Consider the following 19,166-nt stretch of genomic DNA (forward strand, 5'->3'; position numbering starts at 1 on the left):
ATAATTACATTATTTTTTTTAACGAATAGTCCGGTGGAATAAACTATTTATTTAACCTCGTCCTATCGTAATTTTTATATGTAAAAAACAAGATTACAAGCTCATATGGGTAAAAAAAAATTATTCTCCTTTTATTTCCAGCTACCTTCAAAACACAAAATTTGAATAAAATCCTCATCAAACAAACAAAGGTAAGGACTTCAAAATCAACTTTGAACTTTCAGATTCAAATAAGAGAAGGGAAAGGAAAAATGATAACGAACAAGAGCCTCAAACATTCCATCCAACAAGCATCCCGACCATTAAATGTTCAATATCTTGTACGTGTGGCTCAAGATTACGTGTACGTGAAGCTCAAACTTTTAAGGTAAACAAGAAAAAACAGCACAAAACATGGCCAAAGACACAGTGATCTCATCTGTTTCTGTGTATCAAACAAGCTTTTCTCCGCCTAGACTCAATTATGTGTTAATTTCCACATCTTTATGTCTATCAATTCTCCTTCTTTACAAGTAATAACATTATTTTACAACAATAATGCATGATCAAGCTTGTAAATAGGATGGATGCAGCAATGCAAATGATACAAGAAGGTATGTAAGGTACCTTCTTTGTTTCTATAACACATTTGTGTTCAACGGGTATGGGGCTGCATTATTAAGATTCAGGTCGTCCATCTTTTGACACACGTATATGAAGTGAGAATCCGGGTCTTCCATAACAAAGCTCGGTGATAGCAAGCCCTGGTCGGTTAGGGGCGCTGGTTCTAGATATGATTTCTCTGGTGTGCTGCACCCTTCCGGCCTTTCAAATCCTGGCCTTGCTGTAGAAAGTAATGGATGAAAATAAGGGAATGACAAATGTGTATTTCCTAAGCTCTTTAATAACAGAGAGTATGATGAACTATCTTGTAACATATGATTTTCAGTAGAAGGAAGTAAAAGTTGAGCAAGACTATCCCAACTGCAAAAGCAAAGCGAATCGGTTTCGACATTATTCGCAATTGTCCAAAGCAACAATGCTTGTAAAAACTGGGTTCAGCGTTATTATTCTATTGAGAATATTGTATCATGTGTGGGACGGGCAGACTCGAACCTAAAACCTTTTGCAAGAAGTAAGAGTGCCCAAGGTCTCATGTTAGCATATTTAACTTAATTACGAATCAACTTGTTTCTATATTTAACAAAGATGAATGCAAACATAATGCCATCGTGTACAGACTGGATGCAAGATCACATCCATGAAAACAAAATCCAAGAGCACCAATCACATAGCAAGGGAATTAGCGTTTGGGAAAACAAAATTGGGCACAGCAGTAGTTCGAGAGTTTGAGAAGCTAAAACAGCAAAGAACGAATTAGCTCTATCAAGCCTTGTTCCAATAAATACCACGTTGGACGAAGTTATCGCTTTATCTTGTTGGTCCATAAATCATCTAATTTTCTCTGCTGTGAAAACGCAGCTAAAGAGCGTTGGCAACAGCACACCCGTCTACACATCAAAACAAAATGACTTGAATTTACCTACATTTAGCGATTCCTTTCATTTGTTCTTTTGGGGGGCAAGGGCCGTGGAGAGTAGTTGGGCAGCGATACCAGAGATCAAAGAAGGGAAGCAAAGATGTGAAATCTCACGTCGGTTGGAGAGGAGAACGAAGCATTCTTTATAAAGGTGTGGAAACCTCTCGCTAGCGGACACGTTTTAAAACCTTGAGGGGAAGTTCGAAAGGGAAAGCACAAAAAGGACAATATCTACTAGCGGTAAGCTTGGACCGTTACAAAAGAGAATGTAGCAATCAATTAGTTTCCTACTTGCAAAAAATGCTTTATTTTGTGTAATTGCATTCATACTTCATAATTAGATCTTTCAACAGGTGTAATACTCAGGGAGTGAGGTCTTGTAAATCTAATATTAGACTACTATCTTAATTAGTCGTCTAAGATTTTTTTTGAATTATTAGTTTTTCTTCATAGACTTGCTCTGAAACAAAACCAAGAGAAAGCAAATAAACACCCAAAGAAGGCTGTATCAATTAGAGATCTGAAAATAAGAACAGGTCAATGAGAGGATAACGACGAACTCACGGATTATAAACAATGTTATCTTCCAATTGTATGATGGTCGCATCAAATGGGGCATCCTTACTTTTGGATCGCCATACGTTATCTGAAAACGACCAAAATATATTGGTTAGTTTACTGCAAACAAAACACTAAAAAGTAAAAGCCAGAGATGAAAAATGGTTACCAATAAATAGACTCCTCCAGGTTTAAGAAGCCTATAGAAGCAAAAGCCGAAAAATTAGTGGAGCAATGTAAAACAGAAAGCACAGAATCAATACTAGTCAATCAACCATATGGTGTTCATAAGGTCCACAACCTACTCACTTCTCCCAGCATTTGAGCAGCACTAATCGGAGCATCAGTGCCACACTATGTACACAAAATTAAAGAATTAGACCAAGGGAGAAAACAGTGAATAACATGCATATGAAATATGGAAAACTCACGTACCATCAATGAATCAAGTGTCCCTATTATCAAGAACCGAGAGGCCAGGAGTAAAAAGAAGTGGCACCGGCATTGAAAGATGAACACAGAGAAAACTTCAGTGATACAGATTGGAAATTTTGACGGTGTGTAGAATGAAGATCAAGAAGTTAAACCTTTATCGACGACAGCACCAAATTTCTCGTCTGGGAAAAAGCTCATGTCCTTGACATCCATTTGCATGTCTATATAGATATGTCAAGGAAACTTGCAGGAACTAGAAATTGAAGGGGAAAAATAAGAACCAATTAGCGAGGGCCATCTCTGCCTTATACCCAAGTATTTATGATTCAATTCTACTGAATGCAATTCGGTCACGCAAAAATATCGAGTGCTAATTTGAAAACCAAACGAACCATACATTATAATTGAACAAAGATGCAAGCCTGAAGAGGATACATTTCAACTGGGGGATGAACTGATACTTTCTTCTCATTATGTCAATTGCCACAGAAGAAATGTCAATATTCATTATGTCTTCATATCCATCCTTGATCATATCCTCTGACATAACTACAAGTACAAAAGATGTCATGGTTAAAATCAATGTTCTATTATGTAACAACTCAAGCCCACCGCTAGTAGATATTGTCCGCTTTGGCCCGTTACGTATCGTCGTCAGCCTCACGGTTTTAAAACGCGTCTATTGGGGAGAGGTTTCCACACCCTTATAAGGAATGCTTCGCTCCTTCCTCTAGGTCATATTAATGTGCCAAAACATCTAATTTCACCGTATCATTTATCTATTTTGGCACACTTTCTTCTCAATTATGTAGATAAATCACCAGTAAGTATAGCATCTATCACTTCCAAATTATTTACTGATACGTACATCTTAACAGTGTTATTGCGGAAATTTTTGCCAAAGATGACAGTTTCAGAGACAATGAAGCTCAGAAATTCCAAATAATGCTTAAAACCTCGATAACTAGGAACTTGAACCTCCTCTCAGCTAGAACTTCTTGGCCTTCCTATTCTGCTCATACTTTCGGCTCTCAAATAAATTGATTCAAACCAAACATTAAGCTGCTTTAGTTCAAGACTGATTCTCTCAATGCTAATTTACGTGAGAATTCAGAACCAGATTAAAGTCAAAAGAAAAAAGAAATGAATACTAAAACCAGAGTGCTCGTGTTCTTAGTGACTACGAATTCTTAGTGAAACGTTTCCAAGATAGCTCCTCGATTCAAGTTCTCCGTATGCTAGACCGTCTAAATTCATCAATCCAATAAACTAAAAAATCCACCAAACATCAATTTAGGACAAAGAAAAACCAAATGCATCGAAAATTCATTCCAATTCCAACTTCCAACACATCCTCAAGAACTATTCCAATCTGAAAAGAAAACGAAACTGGAAAAGGGCACGAAGGTGAAATTAGGGAAATTACCAGCATTACCGCAGCCAACCATAAGGACGGAGGCGGAAGTGCTGATGAACTTGCGAACAAACGGGCGAAGAGCAGCATAACGCTGGTACCAATCAAAAGAACCAGCCTCCTGCAGATAACGAGCGTCCCAGTAGACAGCATCGCCGTAGTCGTAGGTGTTGCAGCTCGACACATCCCTGTACATGTCTACACCTACGGCCCCCTCCGCCGGCAAATTTCACCGTTGAAAGAAGACGATAGGAGCTTAAATACGCCGGCGGCGGTTGATTCGGCCGTTGTAAGGTGGGGCTGTGGAGAACTGGTATATAGCGAGAGAAAGAGAGAGAAGTGAGAGAGAGGAACAGGGAAGTCGGTTGAACGCTGGTCTTGATGGGATTTGCAGCGCGTGAAGAGTGGCGCGTGGAAAAAGCGCGCGAGTGGAGAAAGAGGCCCAGATGTAATTTTCACAATGAATATTCCAGAGAGTTCATGGTTTATAAAATATAGATTTAATTATTATTCTTTTAAAATTTAAATATTCCGCGATAACGAAATATTTTTCTTTTTAAATAAAAAAAAAAAACGTAACTTTAACTCAATTTTAAATCCAAATTTTTAATCTCGTGGAATATTATACAAAAAATATTATAAAATTGTCACATTTTTTTATTTAAATGAAATTAATGGGTATTTAAAATTATTGGTTGGGTTATATTTTTTTTTCGAATTTTTGTTTAGTGTTGAATTTTTTAAAAACAAAAAGATTCGGTTCAACTAAGTTGACTTTTTTTTATGAGGTCTGACCAATTTGATTAACCTGAAAACAGGGCTACAACCTAACTTTTGAACAAAATAAAAAATATTTAATATTTGTAATATGAAATTTAATTATTAATAGAATATAAATAATACAACTTAATATTAAAATATAAAGTTATTCGGTAGTCATCTTTAAGAGAATGACAAATATTTTCCTTAAAAAATAAATAAAGAATGAAATTAAATTTGGTGGTTTAATTTTGGTTAGTAATCAATTGAGTTGGGTAAGGGACGGTTTTGTGACAACAACTTTTTTTTTTTCTTTTTTTTGTATTTTTTTAATCGAAAAATTGGTTGGTGGAACGAAAATAAATAAAATTGACCTAACCCATAATGAAATATTTGGTTAAAATCAACATGGTATTTACTAAAAACGACTTTAACATCCTTATATTTATATTAACTGCGTTTTTTATTTTTTGTGATATTTTAAAATAAAAAAAATATAGTGGGTATATAAGTAATAGATACTATCTTCCGGCCGCGTTTTGCAAAATTTTCCTTTAATTTTTACCTCAATAATTTGGAGAAAAAAATAGTAATAATAATTTGTATATATATTATGCTCAATAATAAAATATTAATAGAACTGTTGATAAAATGTGGATAAAGTCACAAAAGTAAATTACTATTAAAAAAAATTAATTCATAAATTAAGAGACAAGGGGCCATGAAGGCAGATCTTGGCATTTCTGTGTATTAAGGCAATAACAAAATACTGTGACTAAAAATTAAAATTAAAATTTAAAAAAGAAACTAATAATATTTTAAGAGTGAATCTAAAAGGGCATATCTGGCAGACGGCGATTGGCCAGGAAATGCGTAAGGAGATTAAGAGCTTCCTTTGGAGCATGCAATGGAACCTCGTGGCCAGCACCTTTGATTGTCACAAACATTAGCCCTTCGTACTCGATCGTCCACCCACCAACCTATCAATAATCAAATATTACATATACTCATTCGTCACATACAATAAACGAAAGTAGTGTTGGATGATGAAAGTTCCACATCGGCTAATTTAGGAAATGATCATGGGTTTATAAGTGAGAAATACTAACTCTATTGGTACGAGGCCTTTTGGGGAAGACCAAGTAAAGTCATGAGAGCTTATGCTCAAAGTGGACAATATCATACCATTGTGAAGAGTCGTGTTCGTCTAACATGGTATCAGAGCCATGCCAATAGATTGACAAATCCTCGAATGTCGAACAAATGACTCCAAAAAGAAAAAAGATGAAAAGAAACAATTTGAATATCGAGTGGGATTTTTTAATGAATCCGTTTTTATGTTATTTCGTACTATGCAATTCCTTTGTTTGTGGGATCATTTTCTCACGAGAGGTAATTAAAAGAAATTAAAAAATGGGGTTGTTACCGATGCCTAGATCTGGGATAAATGGAAATTTTATCGATAAGACCTTTTCAATTGTAGCCAATATCCTAGATCGGGGCATTCATTCAAGACTCCGATAGATGGGGGAAAGAAAGGAGTTATCCATCAGAGGAAGGCAGTGGAAGATCGGGATTCCGGGAAGGAATAAACAATTTGATCTTCGTCCAACAACGAAATATCTGGCAAAACTAGAATGTCCCTTCAAAAATCTCTTAACTGTTTAAGTTGGGCTTATTGAAATCGGAATCATAGTCCGCATCAGCAGGTGAGGTAGTGTCTTTGTTGTTTGAGTAATAAATTTTTCAATAACAGCTTGTTTTCAAATTGAGTCTTGGAATTTGTAAAGTGTCGCACTGAATGTTTTTAAAACGTTTAATGGGTTGAAGATAATTTGAAAAATTGACTACTGGTTATACACTAGATTGAAAGTGGTATTAAAGTCTAAACTTGTGATACATACAAATATGAGATTGACGGGAATAAGTGTCAGAGTGAGTATATTTCAGTATTAATGGATAAGTACCATCAATAAAAATATTAAAAGTAAGAATTCAAATTCAAAAAAATAATGAGGTGTTGATATATTATTGAGGATTAATGGTAAAAAGTACCTGTTGACTGCTAAACCAAGGAAACCAATCCTGTTTGATCTTTAAACCAAGTTTGTTCAGAGTGAATCGAGTTGAGGTCACTGGAATTCTTCCATCCGTATCTCCACTACAGTTTTGAACACATTATCGATTAGAATATAAAGAAGAAACATAAATCAAGTTGAGGTTACTAGAATTCTTTCATCAGTATCTCCAATATCTCCACTGTAGTTTCGAACACATTATCAATTAGAATATAAAGAAGAAACTATATTGTAAAATGTTGCGGTTCTATTTTTAGGGTCATTAGCTAAAGAAGCTTCAACTATCCTATAATCTAACTCAAGTCTTTCGAATATATTCTTAAGCGGTCAGATCCAATAGTTCATTGGTTGTGGATTAGTGGGAGAAGACCCACATTGACTAATTTAAAAAATGATAATGAGTTTATAAACAAATAATACATAGTCATTGATACTAGACATTTTGAGGAAGCTTAAAGCAATGCAGTGAACAATATCTTACCATTCACTTACAATTTTGAATTGGAGATCAGTGACCAAAATAATTTCATTCATAATATATGATGATAGGACATTAAGGTTATTCAACCAAATAAACAAACAAAATCCATTCAAATTAGAGTGGTTTTGAAGATTGGATTTACCTAAAAACCCAAATGCGAAGGCCCCCGGCAACGAGCTTCTTGATTATGGGGAGGATTGAAGGTGGGGAATCCTTCCACAATGAAATTTGACCACTGAAAACAACTCAAAAAGCGTTGAATCAACAATAGCAGTACCAAATTGTGCAATTATTGAAATGGTTGTTGAATACGGTTTCAGTACCTGCAAGGGGACCACGCATATGGAATTTTAGTGACATTGGCGTGCAAAGCCTTCTGAACATCCGCTCTGTTCATATATTTTACAGTGTAATCCGACGAACAAGGATCAAATCCCATCGGTTTCTTGTGCCCTCCTTCCTGCAAAAAATCATTTCCAATCCCCAACCCGTTATTCAGTTTCAACAGATCTGGACCACAAAAATCTGTAAAATCAATCAGATTCAGAAACTCACATATTTCGTGAATATCATAGGCGCAACGCCGTCGATTTCCGGCTGCCGCTGCCACCTTCCGCTGCCGCGGCTCAAATTCGTCCGCACGCAGACCGGAGAGTACAAACTGTACATGTTGACGATACTGTACACCCAGAAATAGGCATTGAGATATGGCTGGCAGGCGGCTGACGGAACCATACTTCTAAAATCGCAGTTATTCCTGATTTGTCCGTACAATTTATCGGAGATTATAGCGTGATTCCAAGCGAAATCGATCATTCCGCGCTGATCGGTTTCGTCGTCGAGCAAGGCGTTTCCGATCTGTAAATCGACGAACACTGTTAGGAGATGAAGACGTAATGAACGATTTTAAGCAATTTTACAGAGGCTGTAGTGTATTACCATGAAGCCTTTGAAGTTTATTCGTTTTTCCTTGGAGATTTTCTTGTTCTCATCGAAAATGACCTCTGAAAGTTGCGGAACGTAGTGGCCTGAGGAGGAAGAAGACGACGACGAACAGTTAATTACAGAGAGGGATAGGAATATGCGATCAAATTGAAGAAACAGAGAGATTCCGGTACCTGCATAGCTCTCGCCGGCGATGTAAAACTCATGGGACTTGAATTGGGGGAATCGCTCAAACCAGTTGAGTAGAAAGGCGTACGAATCCTTAGCTAACAGTCAAAATTAAAAGAAATAAAAAAATGTTATAGTTATTTATTATTTTTTTAATTTTTTAAATCTAAAATTTAACTGTAAATGTTTTATTATTATTTTTTTTTAAATAAGGATATTTTAATTATTTTCTATAATTCAACATATATTTTATAATTAAGAAGATGAAATTATTAAAAAAAAATTAAATTTAAAATTATTATATTAATGAATAAAATAGAAAATTTAATAACCAGTATTAAAATTCCTAAAAGAAAATCATATTTTAATTATTTTAAATAGAAGAAATTTGACATAAATATCGATAATCAACCTAATTAATTCATAGTACTCAATTTTAATTTTTAAAAAATTATAGGGATTAAATTGTAATTTAATTTAAAAAAACGTGATCATAACCAAATTTATACCTGTGATTGTGTCACTGAGGTCACTGATGTCTTGACTAGTATTGGTGTAGGAGAACCCAACTCCAACCGGTGACTCCAAGAACAATAGGTTTGCCGCTGAATCAAGTATTATTATCACGGTTAGAGCTATGGTAATTTTAGTGACGTTAAAAAAAATTAAAAGATTTAGTTTATTATTAATTACTAAGTTAAAAATAGAATGTATTTTTCATTAAAAAAAAAGTGATAAAATTACCTGAGTTCCAAGTGTATGGGTTGAACTTAAGCTTTGGTTCGTCACCTTTCTGAGGAAAGAAAGGTCCCAATTCCTCGGCTGCCCCGTACGCAACTGATGAGCATCCGGGTCCTGTTTAATATTTTAAACATCAATTAATATTATTTAAACCCTAATAAAAATATCACTAAAATAAAAAATACTCCCAACTTTAAAAATAAAAAATATATGAAAATCGTTAATATTTTGTTTCAAAAATACATTCAAATTTTAAAAATTATTATATATGGACGTTAGAAATAATATATGAGGTGTTAGGTATAGACCTTAAGATTTTTTTTTAATTTTATTTTATAATCATAAACAGTTAAAAGTTTATTATTATTATTTTTTAAAATAATCTATTAACCATTTTCATCCAAAATTAACGGTAAATAATATTTTTTAAAAATTTTAATGTGTTATTGAAATTTTATGAGTATTTTTTTTTTATAGATAAAAGTAGAATTTTATTTAAATGTTAATATAATATTAAAACACGTGTTAAAAAAACATTACAAAATCTTATTTAAAAACTATATGGACTCAGATTATTTTTATTTTTTATTGAATAAAATTAAAGAATATCTAAGTAAAAGTTTGGCCAAAAAATAAAATAGTGACACTCTAGGGACCTCTCAGCAATTTAAACAATTTCCCTTTTTACCCTCTTTTGAATAATTAGCATTCCTACAAAATTAATAAATGTAAAATATATTCCTACAAAATTAAAACCTTGAATTTATTACCTAAATTATTATTGAATTAAAAAATAATATTTAATTTCAAATTTTTACCTCCATTGAGCCATAGAAGAAGAGGCTTTTGTTGGGGATTGTCAATGGCCTCAAAGAACCAATAAAACAATGCCCTTCCATGAGATTCATTGACCGTAACATACCCCGCGTATTGCTCGAATTTCACTGGTGGCTGCCCGGGCAACCCGACGACCCGATCCGCCTCCTGTCGAGCTAATACATGTGGACCGAGTCTATGTTTAGCACCAAAACCTTCTTCGAAATTTCCAAGAAGAAAGAATAGAAGAAGAAGATATAAAAAGTACGCCATTAAGAATCAAGAGACAGTCTCTTTATCTCTGTCTTTGATCCCGACCTCGACTGTAATTCTTTTTCTTTGTGGACTCTGGTTTATATAGAGAAAAGGAAGAAGATAAGGAAACTCATTCTTTGAATCATTATCGAGACTACAGATATTGTTAAGCTGTCTTCTAATACTTACCTTATTTTTTCCGTTCCTTTGTTATGAGTCCATTGGAGTGGTAAATGTCACATTTATGTTTGTTTAAAATATATTGTCTACGTTTGTTGTGTTAAAATAAGTGCCAACACAATCGCTGTCCTACTACGTTGTGCCAGTAAGCCACGACAAATTATTGTATTGTTTTTTATTTTAAAAATTAGTTTCAAGGGTATTTAGGTCCTTTTGGTTCGAGAATGAAAATTGATTTTTATATTTATGCCTTATTAAGCTATATTCATAAAATTAAAAAGTATATTCTTGGAAATTATCTCAAAATAAAAGAAAATTTATTTCAATTGTAATTTTTTAAATTTTTTATAAAACAAATCCTAATCTATTTTTATTTTTTAAATTAAAATATTATATAAAAATAACGTACAAATGAATGTTAAAAAATATATATATATAATTATAATTATAATTAAATTTATTTCCTTCCTCTCGCCTCAATCGTTGGATTTGTTATTATTGTTTTTATATTTTTTTGGAAAAATATTTATTGAATTTAAAATCATATTCATGCATATTATTTTATAGTTTTAGAAATATTAATATATAATTACTATAAAATTTAAAGTTATAATTTTATTTTTATTGTCTCATAATTTTTTATAAAATTAGAGAATCCACGAATTAAGGTGAGTACCCGCCTCTACTTTCAATCTCTACTCACATAAAATTGGTCCTACTCAAGTTGTGGTGGACAATCAGACGAAACGGTTTTAAAGAAGGAAATGAATATAATTTATTATGCTATATGGATTGTGAGGAAAGATTATTACGAATTTAAACTCGAGAAGTGGATGAAGGATGTGTTGGATGATGAAAGTCTCACGTCGGCTAATTTAAGGAATGATCATGGGTACAATATCATACCACTGTTTTGGATCAGAATTTGAAATTCGGATCCGGCCCCTTATTCATCTAATAGGATGGAAAGAAGGAGTAGATTCGTTGGTAATGACGTTTTGAAATTCGAACCCTTGTTTATCTAACAGGATGGAGAGGGGGCTAGATTCGTAAATACAAGAAGCAGGTTGGTATTTAGATTCGGCCCCCCATTCATCTAACAGGATGTAGATGAGGGGTAGATTCGTAAATACAGGAAGAAGGTTGGTATTCAGATTCAGGCCCTGTTCATCTAACCGGATGTAGAGGAGGGGTAGATTCGTAAATACAGGAAGCAGGTTGGTAATGACCAATGCTTATATTTTGGATCAGAGTTTGAAATTGTTCATCTAACAGGATGGAGAGGAGGGGTAGATTCGTAAATATATGAAGAAGGTTGGTATTCGAATTTGGCCCCTGTTCATCTAACGGGATGTAGAGGAGGGGTAGATTCGTAAATACAGGAAACAGGTTCGTAATTATCAATACCGATATTTTGGGTCAGAGTTTGAAATTCGAATTCGGCCCCTATGGCTCCAACATTTCGTACATCAGGTTAACCAATGTTCAAAATTTGAATTAAAATACAAAATTAGACACTTAATAGCCACATCCGCCTATGGTATAGTTATTATAAATGTATAGTTAAAATTTTAGAAAGATAAAAGTCTATAAAAATTAAATAGAAAAAAATATTAAGATCCCGAGAGGAACAATAAATTTAATTTTGGATTAAAATTTGAAATAGGAAGAGATTTGATATAATTTTTTTTTGGTTAAATGGGCCTTCTGTTTTAGTTTTACGGCCCAATAGATCTTAACAATTGGGCCAACTAATTGGGCTTGCAAAGGACCATGTACTTAAGTTATCAGAAATCTGGCCCATAACCCGTCCATTTTTATGGAGTATAAAACTGGAGAGATTTTATGTCATACCAGTTGGTCGCCGATTAGGGTTTCTTCTTAGAGCTAGTAACGACCAGAAGCCGCCATGGTAATCTTGCTTCCACTGTTCTTTTAGTTTTTTTTTTTTCTCCGTCTGTTCATGATTGTTGCTGTTTGGTAATGAGGATTTAAGTGGAAATGAGAAGATGGAAGCATCTTCTTTCCTATGATATTATCCTATTTGATTCCGAACGCTGCAAGCTAAAGCTTCGTAAAGTTATTTTTGATATGAGCTAATATTGACGGTTTTCGGAGGCAGTGAATGTGTCGTAAATATATTTGTATTCTAGGATGTCGGATTGATTGATTCTCGGAATCGTTTTGGTTGTTTTACTTTCGAGAGTTGCCATTTATGAAGGACATTATTCTTTTTGAAGGTTATGTTCTGTGCAGTGTGGTTATCTGTGTATTTTTTAGTTACGTTTGATTTTTTTGAAAGGGTTAATGATGTAGATCTGGATTTAATATGCTCGAATTGACAACCTAATCTGTATGTCTAGACTCGAGAGACAAGATATGCCATAGCAAACTGACTTTGAAATTCAGTGAAGAACATATTAGCTCTGGTTTCTCTGTTCAAGCACTTTTTGTATAATTTCCAATTATGTTTCTCTGCCAGATATTCAGCTAATTTCGAAGTTTTTTTTTTTTATAATTCTCATGGAGTTCTAATTTATGATCTTAAAATTCTTCTCTGTTATATGAAATGATATTGAATTTTTCTACTAATTAGGTGAACGTTCCCAAGACGAAGAAGACTTACTGCAAGAGCAAGGAATGCAAAAAGCATACCTTGCACAAGGTTACCCAGTACAAAAAGGGTAAGGACAGTCTTGCTGCCCAAGGAAAGCGTCGTTATGATCGTAAACAATCAGGATACGGAGGCCAGACCAAGCCCGTCTTTCACAAGAAGGTGAAAATTCCTTCCATATCTATTCTACTCAAACCACATTTTGCTCATTTTCCCTCGAATAAATAATCATGAGAGCTTTAATTCCCCTGCCAGGCCAAAACTACCAAGAAGATTGTGCTGAGGTTGCAATGCCAGGGTTGCAAGCATGTGTCACAGCATGCCATTAAGGTTTGTATTAACTTACGTGAACTCTTCTTGGATACAACACATAATACCATTGTCTTTCAATTTCTGTTTCATTAAAATGCCTACCTTCACATTTATGCAGAGATGCAAGCATTTTGAGATTGGTGGAGACAAGAAGGGAAAGGGAACTTCACTTTTTTAGATGCTTTAACATTGTCATTCACTATATATTGGTTTTTAGGGAGCCAAAATTGTGGGTTTCTTCTGCCCTATGCTTTTTTTTTGGTTATTCTGATATTTGTGAACACTTCTACCTGTTGAATTTTGTTTATTGCTTCAGTTTATAATGGAACAACTAGCTAGCCTCTTCCATTTTTCTGTTTATCACTTGTTTCAACTCCATAGTTCATTATTCTTTCTTCGTTAACAATTGCTATAAGTTCATATTTTGGCAATTTGCTGGTGCTACATTACCATGTTGGATTTGTTTATTGTGGCAGTTATTATTTCTGATGCTTTTATAAGAATTTGGCATTCATTCACGCATATCATAGCCTGTGTTTGTCATGAATATTAGTTTCTTTATATTTTATTTTCACCTTATGAGTTTCCTTGTGTTATTGATTTTTCTTGTCCAACTCGAGCATGTTCAAAAAAACATTCTTGACTTGTAATTTTTGAACTATAATCCTGTAAATTTACGTGAAATGATGAAGTACATGAAAAAAAAGTTGGGGCAGAAAAATGCGTTAGTATCTTCCAAATTCATCCATTTTCTTTTGGCAATCAACAATGGGCACCTGAACAGGTATACGTATAGATTAACAAGAGTCGGAAGAACTATTCACGAGCTGGATTCTTTCTAATTAAAGCATTGCTTAAAGTTCTTGACCTTCGAAATGCACACAAAAAAAAAAAAAAAAAAAAAAAAAAAAAAAAAAAAAAAAAAAAAAAAAAAAAAAAAAAAAAAAAAAAAAAAAAAAAAAAAAAAGAAAAAAAAAAGAGGAAAATATGTAACTGGGGAACATTAGCACCTCGTCCCATCGTCGAAAGCAAGAACGCAAAGCTGTTCTTTAACGATACAAAATTTCCATCGCAAGCATCATATAAAATCTGATTCTGTAACCTGAAAAAGAAAAATGCCAAAACCTGAATCTTTGATAAAGCAATGAGAACAATGCTGTAACAATTAAGTAAGCCTACAACATAACCAATTAGTAAACGGAAAATAATTTCCAATCCCGAATAACAGCCTCTGCTTCGAGAACAATAAGCATAAATTCCCTAGTTTTGCAAGCCAATAATGTATATCTACACAAAATAAAGTTCATAAATAGTCTTTCTGGAACATTTTTCGAGTTTAACAAATTTCAAGAAACAAAATAATAAATGTTCTTAAAGGTTACCCTTTTACTGCTTTTATATTCTGCATATAATTTTAGAACAGTTTGGAATGTAGGGTTAAAAAAATTACATTTACACACAGCAAGAGCCTGAGATGGCAAAAGAAGAATCAAAGAAGAGAAGGAAGAGGCATTAATTACCGAGTAAAATCTCAAAGTTCAACCAAGATATTGAAGCAACACCCCGTCATTTCCGAGTACAAAACCTTTCTTATCGTTTATAAACCTGCGGATATGCAAGTAGATTGATTATATGAGAATATGTGAAGGTGAACTATAGCACAATTGCATTGTGTTAGCAGCCATATTGATTGTGACTTTTCAAAATGAAAGAACATTGAAGGCACAAGTGTTTTTAAAATTTTTTGAATTATTTTCAGTTATCTAACTGAACACCACAAAAACTTTCCGAATAGGTTAAAAACATTTTTTACCTACCAAAATTCATCCCAAACCTACCCTAAAGAAGAAGCAAGGAATAGAGCTTTGATTCTTCTTCTTACACATTACTCACCTAAGGGATAACAGACTTTATTTCACAGTATGGTGATACTCACTTTACAGAGTATAGGTTGGCCGCAATATTGTCAGCTGCTTTATCACGGGTCCATGTCTTGCCACCATTTGTAGTTTTCAGAAGTACTCCACTTCCTCCAGCTGCCCAAGCCTCTTCCTGTACAACTCACACCAGAAACAAGAAAAACTGTAAAAAATATTCACCAAGGCGATGATCGATTTTGGGTAAAGGGATGACTTAGTTTTTGTCTGGCACTTATGATAAATCCGGAAATGAAATGAATCTTTAGAACTCGAACTACACAAATGTACAACCTATAGAACTGATCTTGTTCAAGTAAGGTTGTAAAAGGATATGTGTCTTCAAATTCAGCATACAGATTATATATTCATTGCCAAGGGATGATGAGATATGCACTACACTTAGCACAATATATATATGACTTCCGACTACAAGCTCAAGGTATCTTGGACAATGCAATTATTTATTATGAACACAAGATCGTACAAGTTCTATGTTAGTACCGTCATTCCTCACGTTGAGAATTGCAGGAAGGTATGTGATTAAATGAGAAATCTAACTACTCCGGGGAAGATGTAGAACATACCCACACCTTATTTCATAAATATGCACCAGGCTAATTAAAATGCCTGAAAAACAATTCATTTTTTTCTCATCGTCACAAAAACGGAGGCTTTTCCAGCTATATTTCATGCACAAACTGATCCTTTAAAAGATGAATCTTTTAGTTTTTCTCTCATTCATACTTGCTACCGTGGCCAGAAGAATAACCTGCTCAAATACAAACAAACTTTACCTAGCAAAGTTCAACACTCTCAACTAGTAAGAAAAGCAACATGTAGGCAGTTGATGTATTGGAAATCAGAAACAGTTATGTAAGTTGGAAAGCATGAGAACACATGCTAGTCAAGATGAATCATAAGTATTTTCTTAATCTAGTCATTGAAAATTCTATCTCGTTCTCCCTCTGTTTCTCTCATCTAGCCATTTTATTCATTGATCTAATCATTTGTGCTCTCGGTCTCTCTCACACACACATTGGTGCTGGAATAAATAATTAGTGCTGCACAGTGCACGTTTAGTACTGTATATTTCAGCTCAACTCATAGCATGTTAATGAAAAAACTAAACAATCATGTTTAAGGCTTCAAGAACTTACCTTTGAACGATAACCAACGTCTAATATGCCAAATCCTCGGCTTTGAACTGGAACTTCTTCAAAATCCTCACTTATCTGTTGTGTGAAACATAATGAATTCAACAAGCAGTTAATATTTAACAGGAGTGGGGAGTTGGCTGAGAGGTCTAGCTGAAATTTTGGGAAGCAACAGCATAGATATAACCTATAGAATGACAATTTAGAATTTACTTGTCACTCTGTTTTCAAGTTAATCATGAATATGATGAAAAATTAGTTTTGTTCGCTTATGACGTTTTCACGAGTTTGATTAACACAAAAAACTACAAAAGTTTCTAATGATAGTATATCTGAAAAGCAATGCGATTATAGGATTCCGTCATTGAATTATTATGCATCCCCAAGTCTAAAGATGAGAACTTATTGTACGATATTCAATGTTCAAGTAACTTGTAAAAGGAGGGAAATGGTTTTTGGCAAGGGTTAAAATCATACCACATTGCACCTCTAAACCATTTTTCATATTTTCAATTAGGGTGGCTTCATTAGAAAGTAGAAACACAAATGAACGGTCCTCAATTTCACTTACTCCTGTTCCTTTACTAAGAAAAAGTCCTCCTCCACGAACAAGAAGCCAAAGACCACCATCAGCTCTCCACCCCATGTTTTGAATCCTCCTTGCAATAGCTCTATTATGTGGCTGCCAGAATGGCTGGTCTTGCAAATAAAGCCAAGATTTAATGAAATATAAAAGTTCAGAGTAAGCCAGTTCAGAGTAACACGGTTAGAAGAAGAGAAATAGAGAGAGAAATATAAAAGTTAAACCTGGCCAGGCTCCCAAGTGAGGTAGAAGTTACCACGACTTGAAACAGCTACATAACGCCCATCAGGAGAGCGATTTACTGTGTTAAATGTTCCAGTGTAATAGCTTGCACCACTTATACCACTAGAAACTGTTCTGAAAAAGGTAAAGAAAACCACATTAGCATCACGTAATCGGGATTAAATTTTTTCTTTCAATGAGCTAAACTAGTGAACATTGTAGGTCTGGCCCATGATTTCCTGCCACAAGCTGCCGGTCAAATCTCATCAGTTATCAGCCCATCAACTATTCCGGAATGATTTCAAGGTTAAATTCCGAACAACGAATCTTTAATCTTAAACCTAATAGAATGGAAATTTTCCCCTGCTGAAGCTCACCTATTAAGAGTGGCAGAAACAGTCTCCTGAACTGCAGCCTTCCAATTATATCCCTTGTTTGATGTAACATATATTGCACCTTCATCAGTAACCATCTCAGCACTTTTTTCTCCAGTTGCTTTAATGTAGACCTGAAGTTTTCTAATAGAATCAACCACTCTAGTGTTTTAAATAAAAGCACTTTCTGCCAGAAAAGAACAGATCAATTTATAGCTGTAGATATGTTAAAAGAACCAAAATTTGCACCTTAATTTATAGCTGTGAATAATCCCTTATTTACGGTCTCACCACGTTTAACTATAGTAAATGAGCCTTATAAGTACAATGGATAAAGCAAAATCTATAAAATAGCAAGATCTGAAAATAGAACAACCTAAAGTTCAAGCACTGCCGTATAATGAATTCCTAATCGATTATATAATTTAGTAGTTTACCATATCACCAGGAAGCTGAGCACTAAGTGGTATCCTATCCCAGCTTTCTCCAGCATCCGAAGTGTACAACAGAATTGCAGGTTTTCCAACAATCCATCCCTCCTTTCCTTGGAAGCTAATAGAATTAAATCGGTAGTTGAAGTCTTCTTCTTCAGCTGAGGGTATTGAACGTGGAGCCCATGTTCTTCCACCATCTTTTGTCTCTAAAATGGTTTGCCTGGTCCCCAAAAGGAAACCTGCAGTGGGCTGAAAGTGTCAAATGGTTTCGTGGCATTATGTTGGCGGAAGGAACTTGAAACCATAACTGTACGAACGAGAAATTACAAATTACGACATTCAGAAGCCTTGACAGAATCCGTAAGCACAAACAAGGTAGATAAAATCACTTGAAAAAGTGATAATGAGAAAATTTTTCCAAGATTTCAATAACACACCAAGGCTCAAACTCCCCACCCCCCAAAAGAATTATTGATGAAGAAACTGATTTTAAAATAATTGGAAATGAAGACCAGCTTAACTTAAGTAGAACACAATTCTAGCCTTTAAAGAAGACAATTGAAGATACAACTGTACCGCCTAATAGCATTTCAGTGTACAAATCCTCCCAAATTTTAGATGTTTCCAACAATTAATTGCTGTGACTAGTGAGTTTCCGAAACACAATAATTCGTAGAAGAAAAACAAAAACAAACTCAATTCTCCAGCACTACTCGTTGATTTCTGCAGAAAAAGGAACCAAAGCTATCGGAACTAACCATGGTTCAAATCGTCGGGCACAAAAGCAATGTCGAGAAGGACAACACCAGGATCTATAGGAAGGTAAAGTCTCTCCCACTGCGACAGATTTTCTTCAGACTTCGCCGGTTTTACTGGAGCAATCAACGGAGAGAGCGAGAGAGAAACCGCGGCTGCCGTTTCAGCCACGAACTCCCGGCGATTAATGGAAGAATTCTTAATTGAGGCTTTGGGGGTGACAGAATTAACAGTTTGTGGCTGAACTTGAGGTTGAGAGAGGGAGGTGAAGGAATGGCGAGGAGAAGAGGATGCGAACCATGAAGGTCTAAGGAGTTGTTGCAGAGTCGCCATTGAAGAGAGAAGGAAAGGAGCAGAGCAGTGCTGGTCGACCTCTTATCTCTCACATTATCCAGAAGGATGTTCTCTCAGCCCGTTCGCGGGTGATTTTGAAGCGTCTCAAACTGCAA

General features: G+C 34.6%; 4 protein-coding genes across 4 annotated transcripts; 1 reads left to right on the forward strand and 3 right to left on the reverse strand.

Annotated features, from left to right (window-relative positions):
- Positions 1 to 253: 253 nt before the first annotated feature.
- On the reverse strand, positions 254 to 4,388 carry LOC111497867 (methyltransferase-like protein 13). The gene is made up of 8 exons (XM_023148859.1): positions 3,939 to 4,388; positions 2,948 to 3,061; positions 2,665 to 2,733; positions 2,513 to 2,532; positions 2,379 to 2,431; positions 2,247 to 2,277; positions 2,084 to 2,165; positions 254 to 823 (listed from the first exon to the last, which is right to left on the reverse strand). Exons 1-8 carry the CDS (start codon positions 4,120 to 4,122, stop codon positions 618 to 620), a joined length of 759 nt encoding a protein of 252 aa, XP_023004627.1. The 5' UTR covers positions 4,123 to 4,388; the 3' UTR covers positions 254 to 617.
- A 1,023-nt stretch (positions 4,389 to 5,411) lies between these two features.
- LOC111497806 (serine carboxypeptidase-like 34) lies at positions 5,412 to 10,243 on the reverse strand. The gene is made up of 10 exons (XM_023148762.1): positions 9,917 to 10,243; positions 9,102 to 9,212; positions 8,867 to 8,962; positions 8,363 to 8,455; positions 8,184 to 8,272; positions 7,800 to 8,102; positions 7,568 to 7,704; positions 7,387 to 7,479; positions 6,741 to 6,846; positions 5,412 to 5,665 (listed from the first exon to the last, which is right to left on the reverse strand). The coding sequence occupies exons 1-10, from the start codon at positions 10,185 to 10,187 to the stop codon at positions 5,516 to 5,518; spliced, it is 1,449 nt and encodes a 482-aa protein (XP_023004530.1). The 5' UTR covers positions 10,188 to 10,243; the 3' UTR covers positions 5,412 to 5,515.
- Positions 10,244 to 12,174: 1,931 nt separating this feature from the next.
- Positions 12,175 to 13,635, forward strand: LOC111497918 (60S ribosomal protein L44). The gene is made up of 4 exons (XM_023148933.1): positions 12,175 to 12,261; positions 12,946 to 13,125; positions 13,219 to 13,293; positions 13,394 to 13,635. The coding sequence occupies exons 1-4, from the start codon at positions 12,259 to 12,261 to the stop codon at positions 13,451 to 13,453; spliced, it is 318 nt and encodes a 105-aa protein (XP_023004701.1). The 5' UTR covers positions 12,175 to 12,258; the 3' UTR covers positions 13,454 to 13,635.
- Positions 13,636 to 14,329: 694 nt separating this feature from the next.
- LOC111497826 (photosystem II stability/assembly factor HCF136, chloroplastic-like) lies at positions 14,330 to 19,137 on the reverse strand. Its single transcript, XM_023148793.1, has 9 exons — positions 18,720 to 19,137; positions 17,965 to 18,200; positions 17,531 to 17,661; positions 17,156 to 17,288; positions 16,920 to 17,042; positions 16,352 to 16,426; positions 15,212 to 15,327; positions 14,796 to 14,880; positions 14,330 to 14,377 (listed from the first exon to the last, which is right to left on the reverse strand). The coding sequence occupies exons 1-8, from the start codon at positions 19,048 to 19,050 to the stop codon at positions 14,814 to 14,816; spliced, it is 1,212 nt and encodes a 403-aa protein (XP_023004561.1). The 5' UTR covers positions 19,051 to 19,137; the 3' UTR covers positions 14,330 to 14,377; positions 14,796 to 14,813.
- Between the last annotated feature and the right edge of the window lie 29 nt (positions 19,138 to 19,166).

Source organism: Cucurbita maxima, unplaced genomic scaffold, assembly GCF_002738345.1.
Source record: "Cucurbita maxima cultivar Rimu unplaced genomic scaffold, Cmax_1.0 Cma_Scf00024, whole genome shotgun sequence".
Classification (NCBI taxonomy): domain Eukaryota; kingdom Viridiplantae; phylum Streptophyta; class Magnoliopsida; order Cucurbitales; family Cucurbitaceae; genus Cucurbita; species Cucurbita maxima.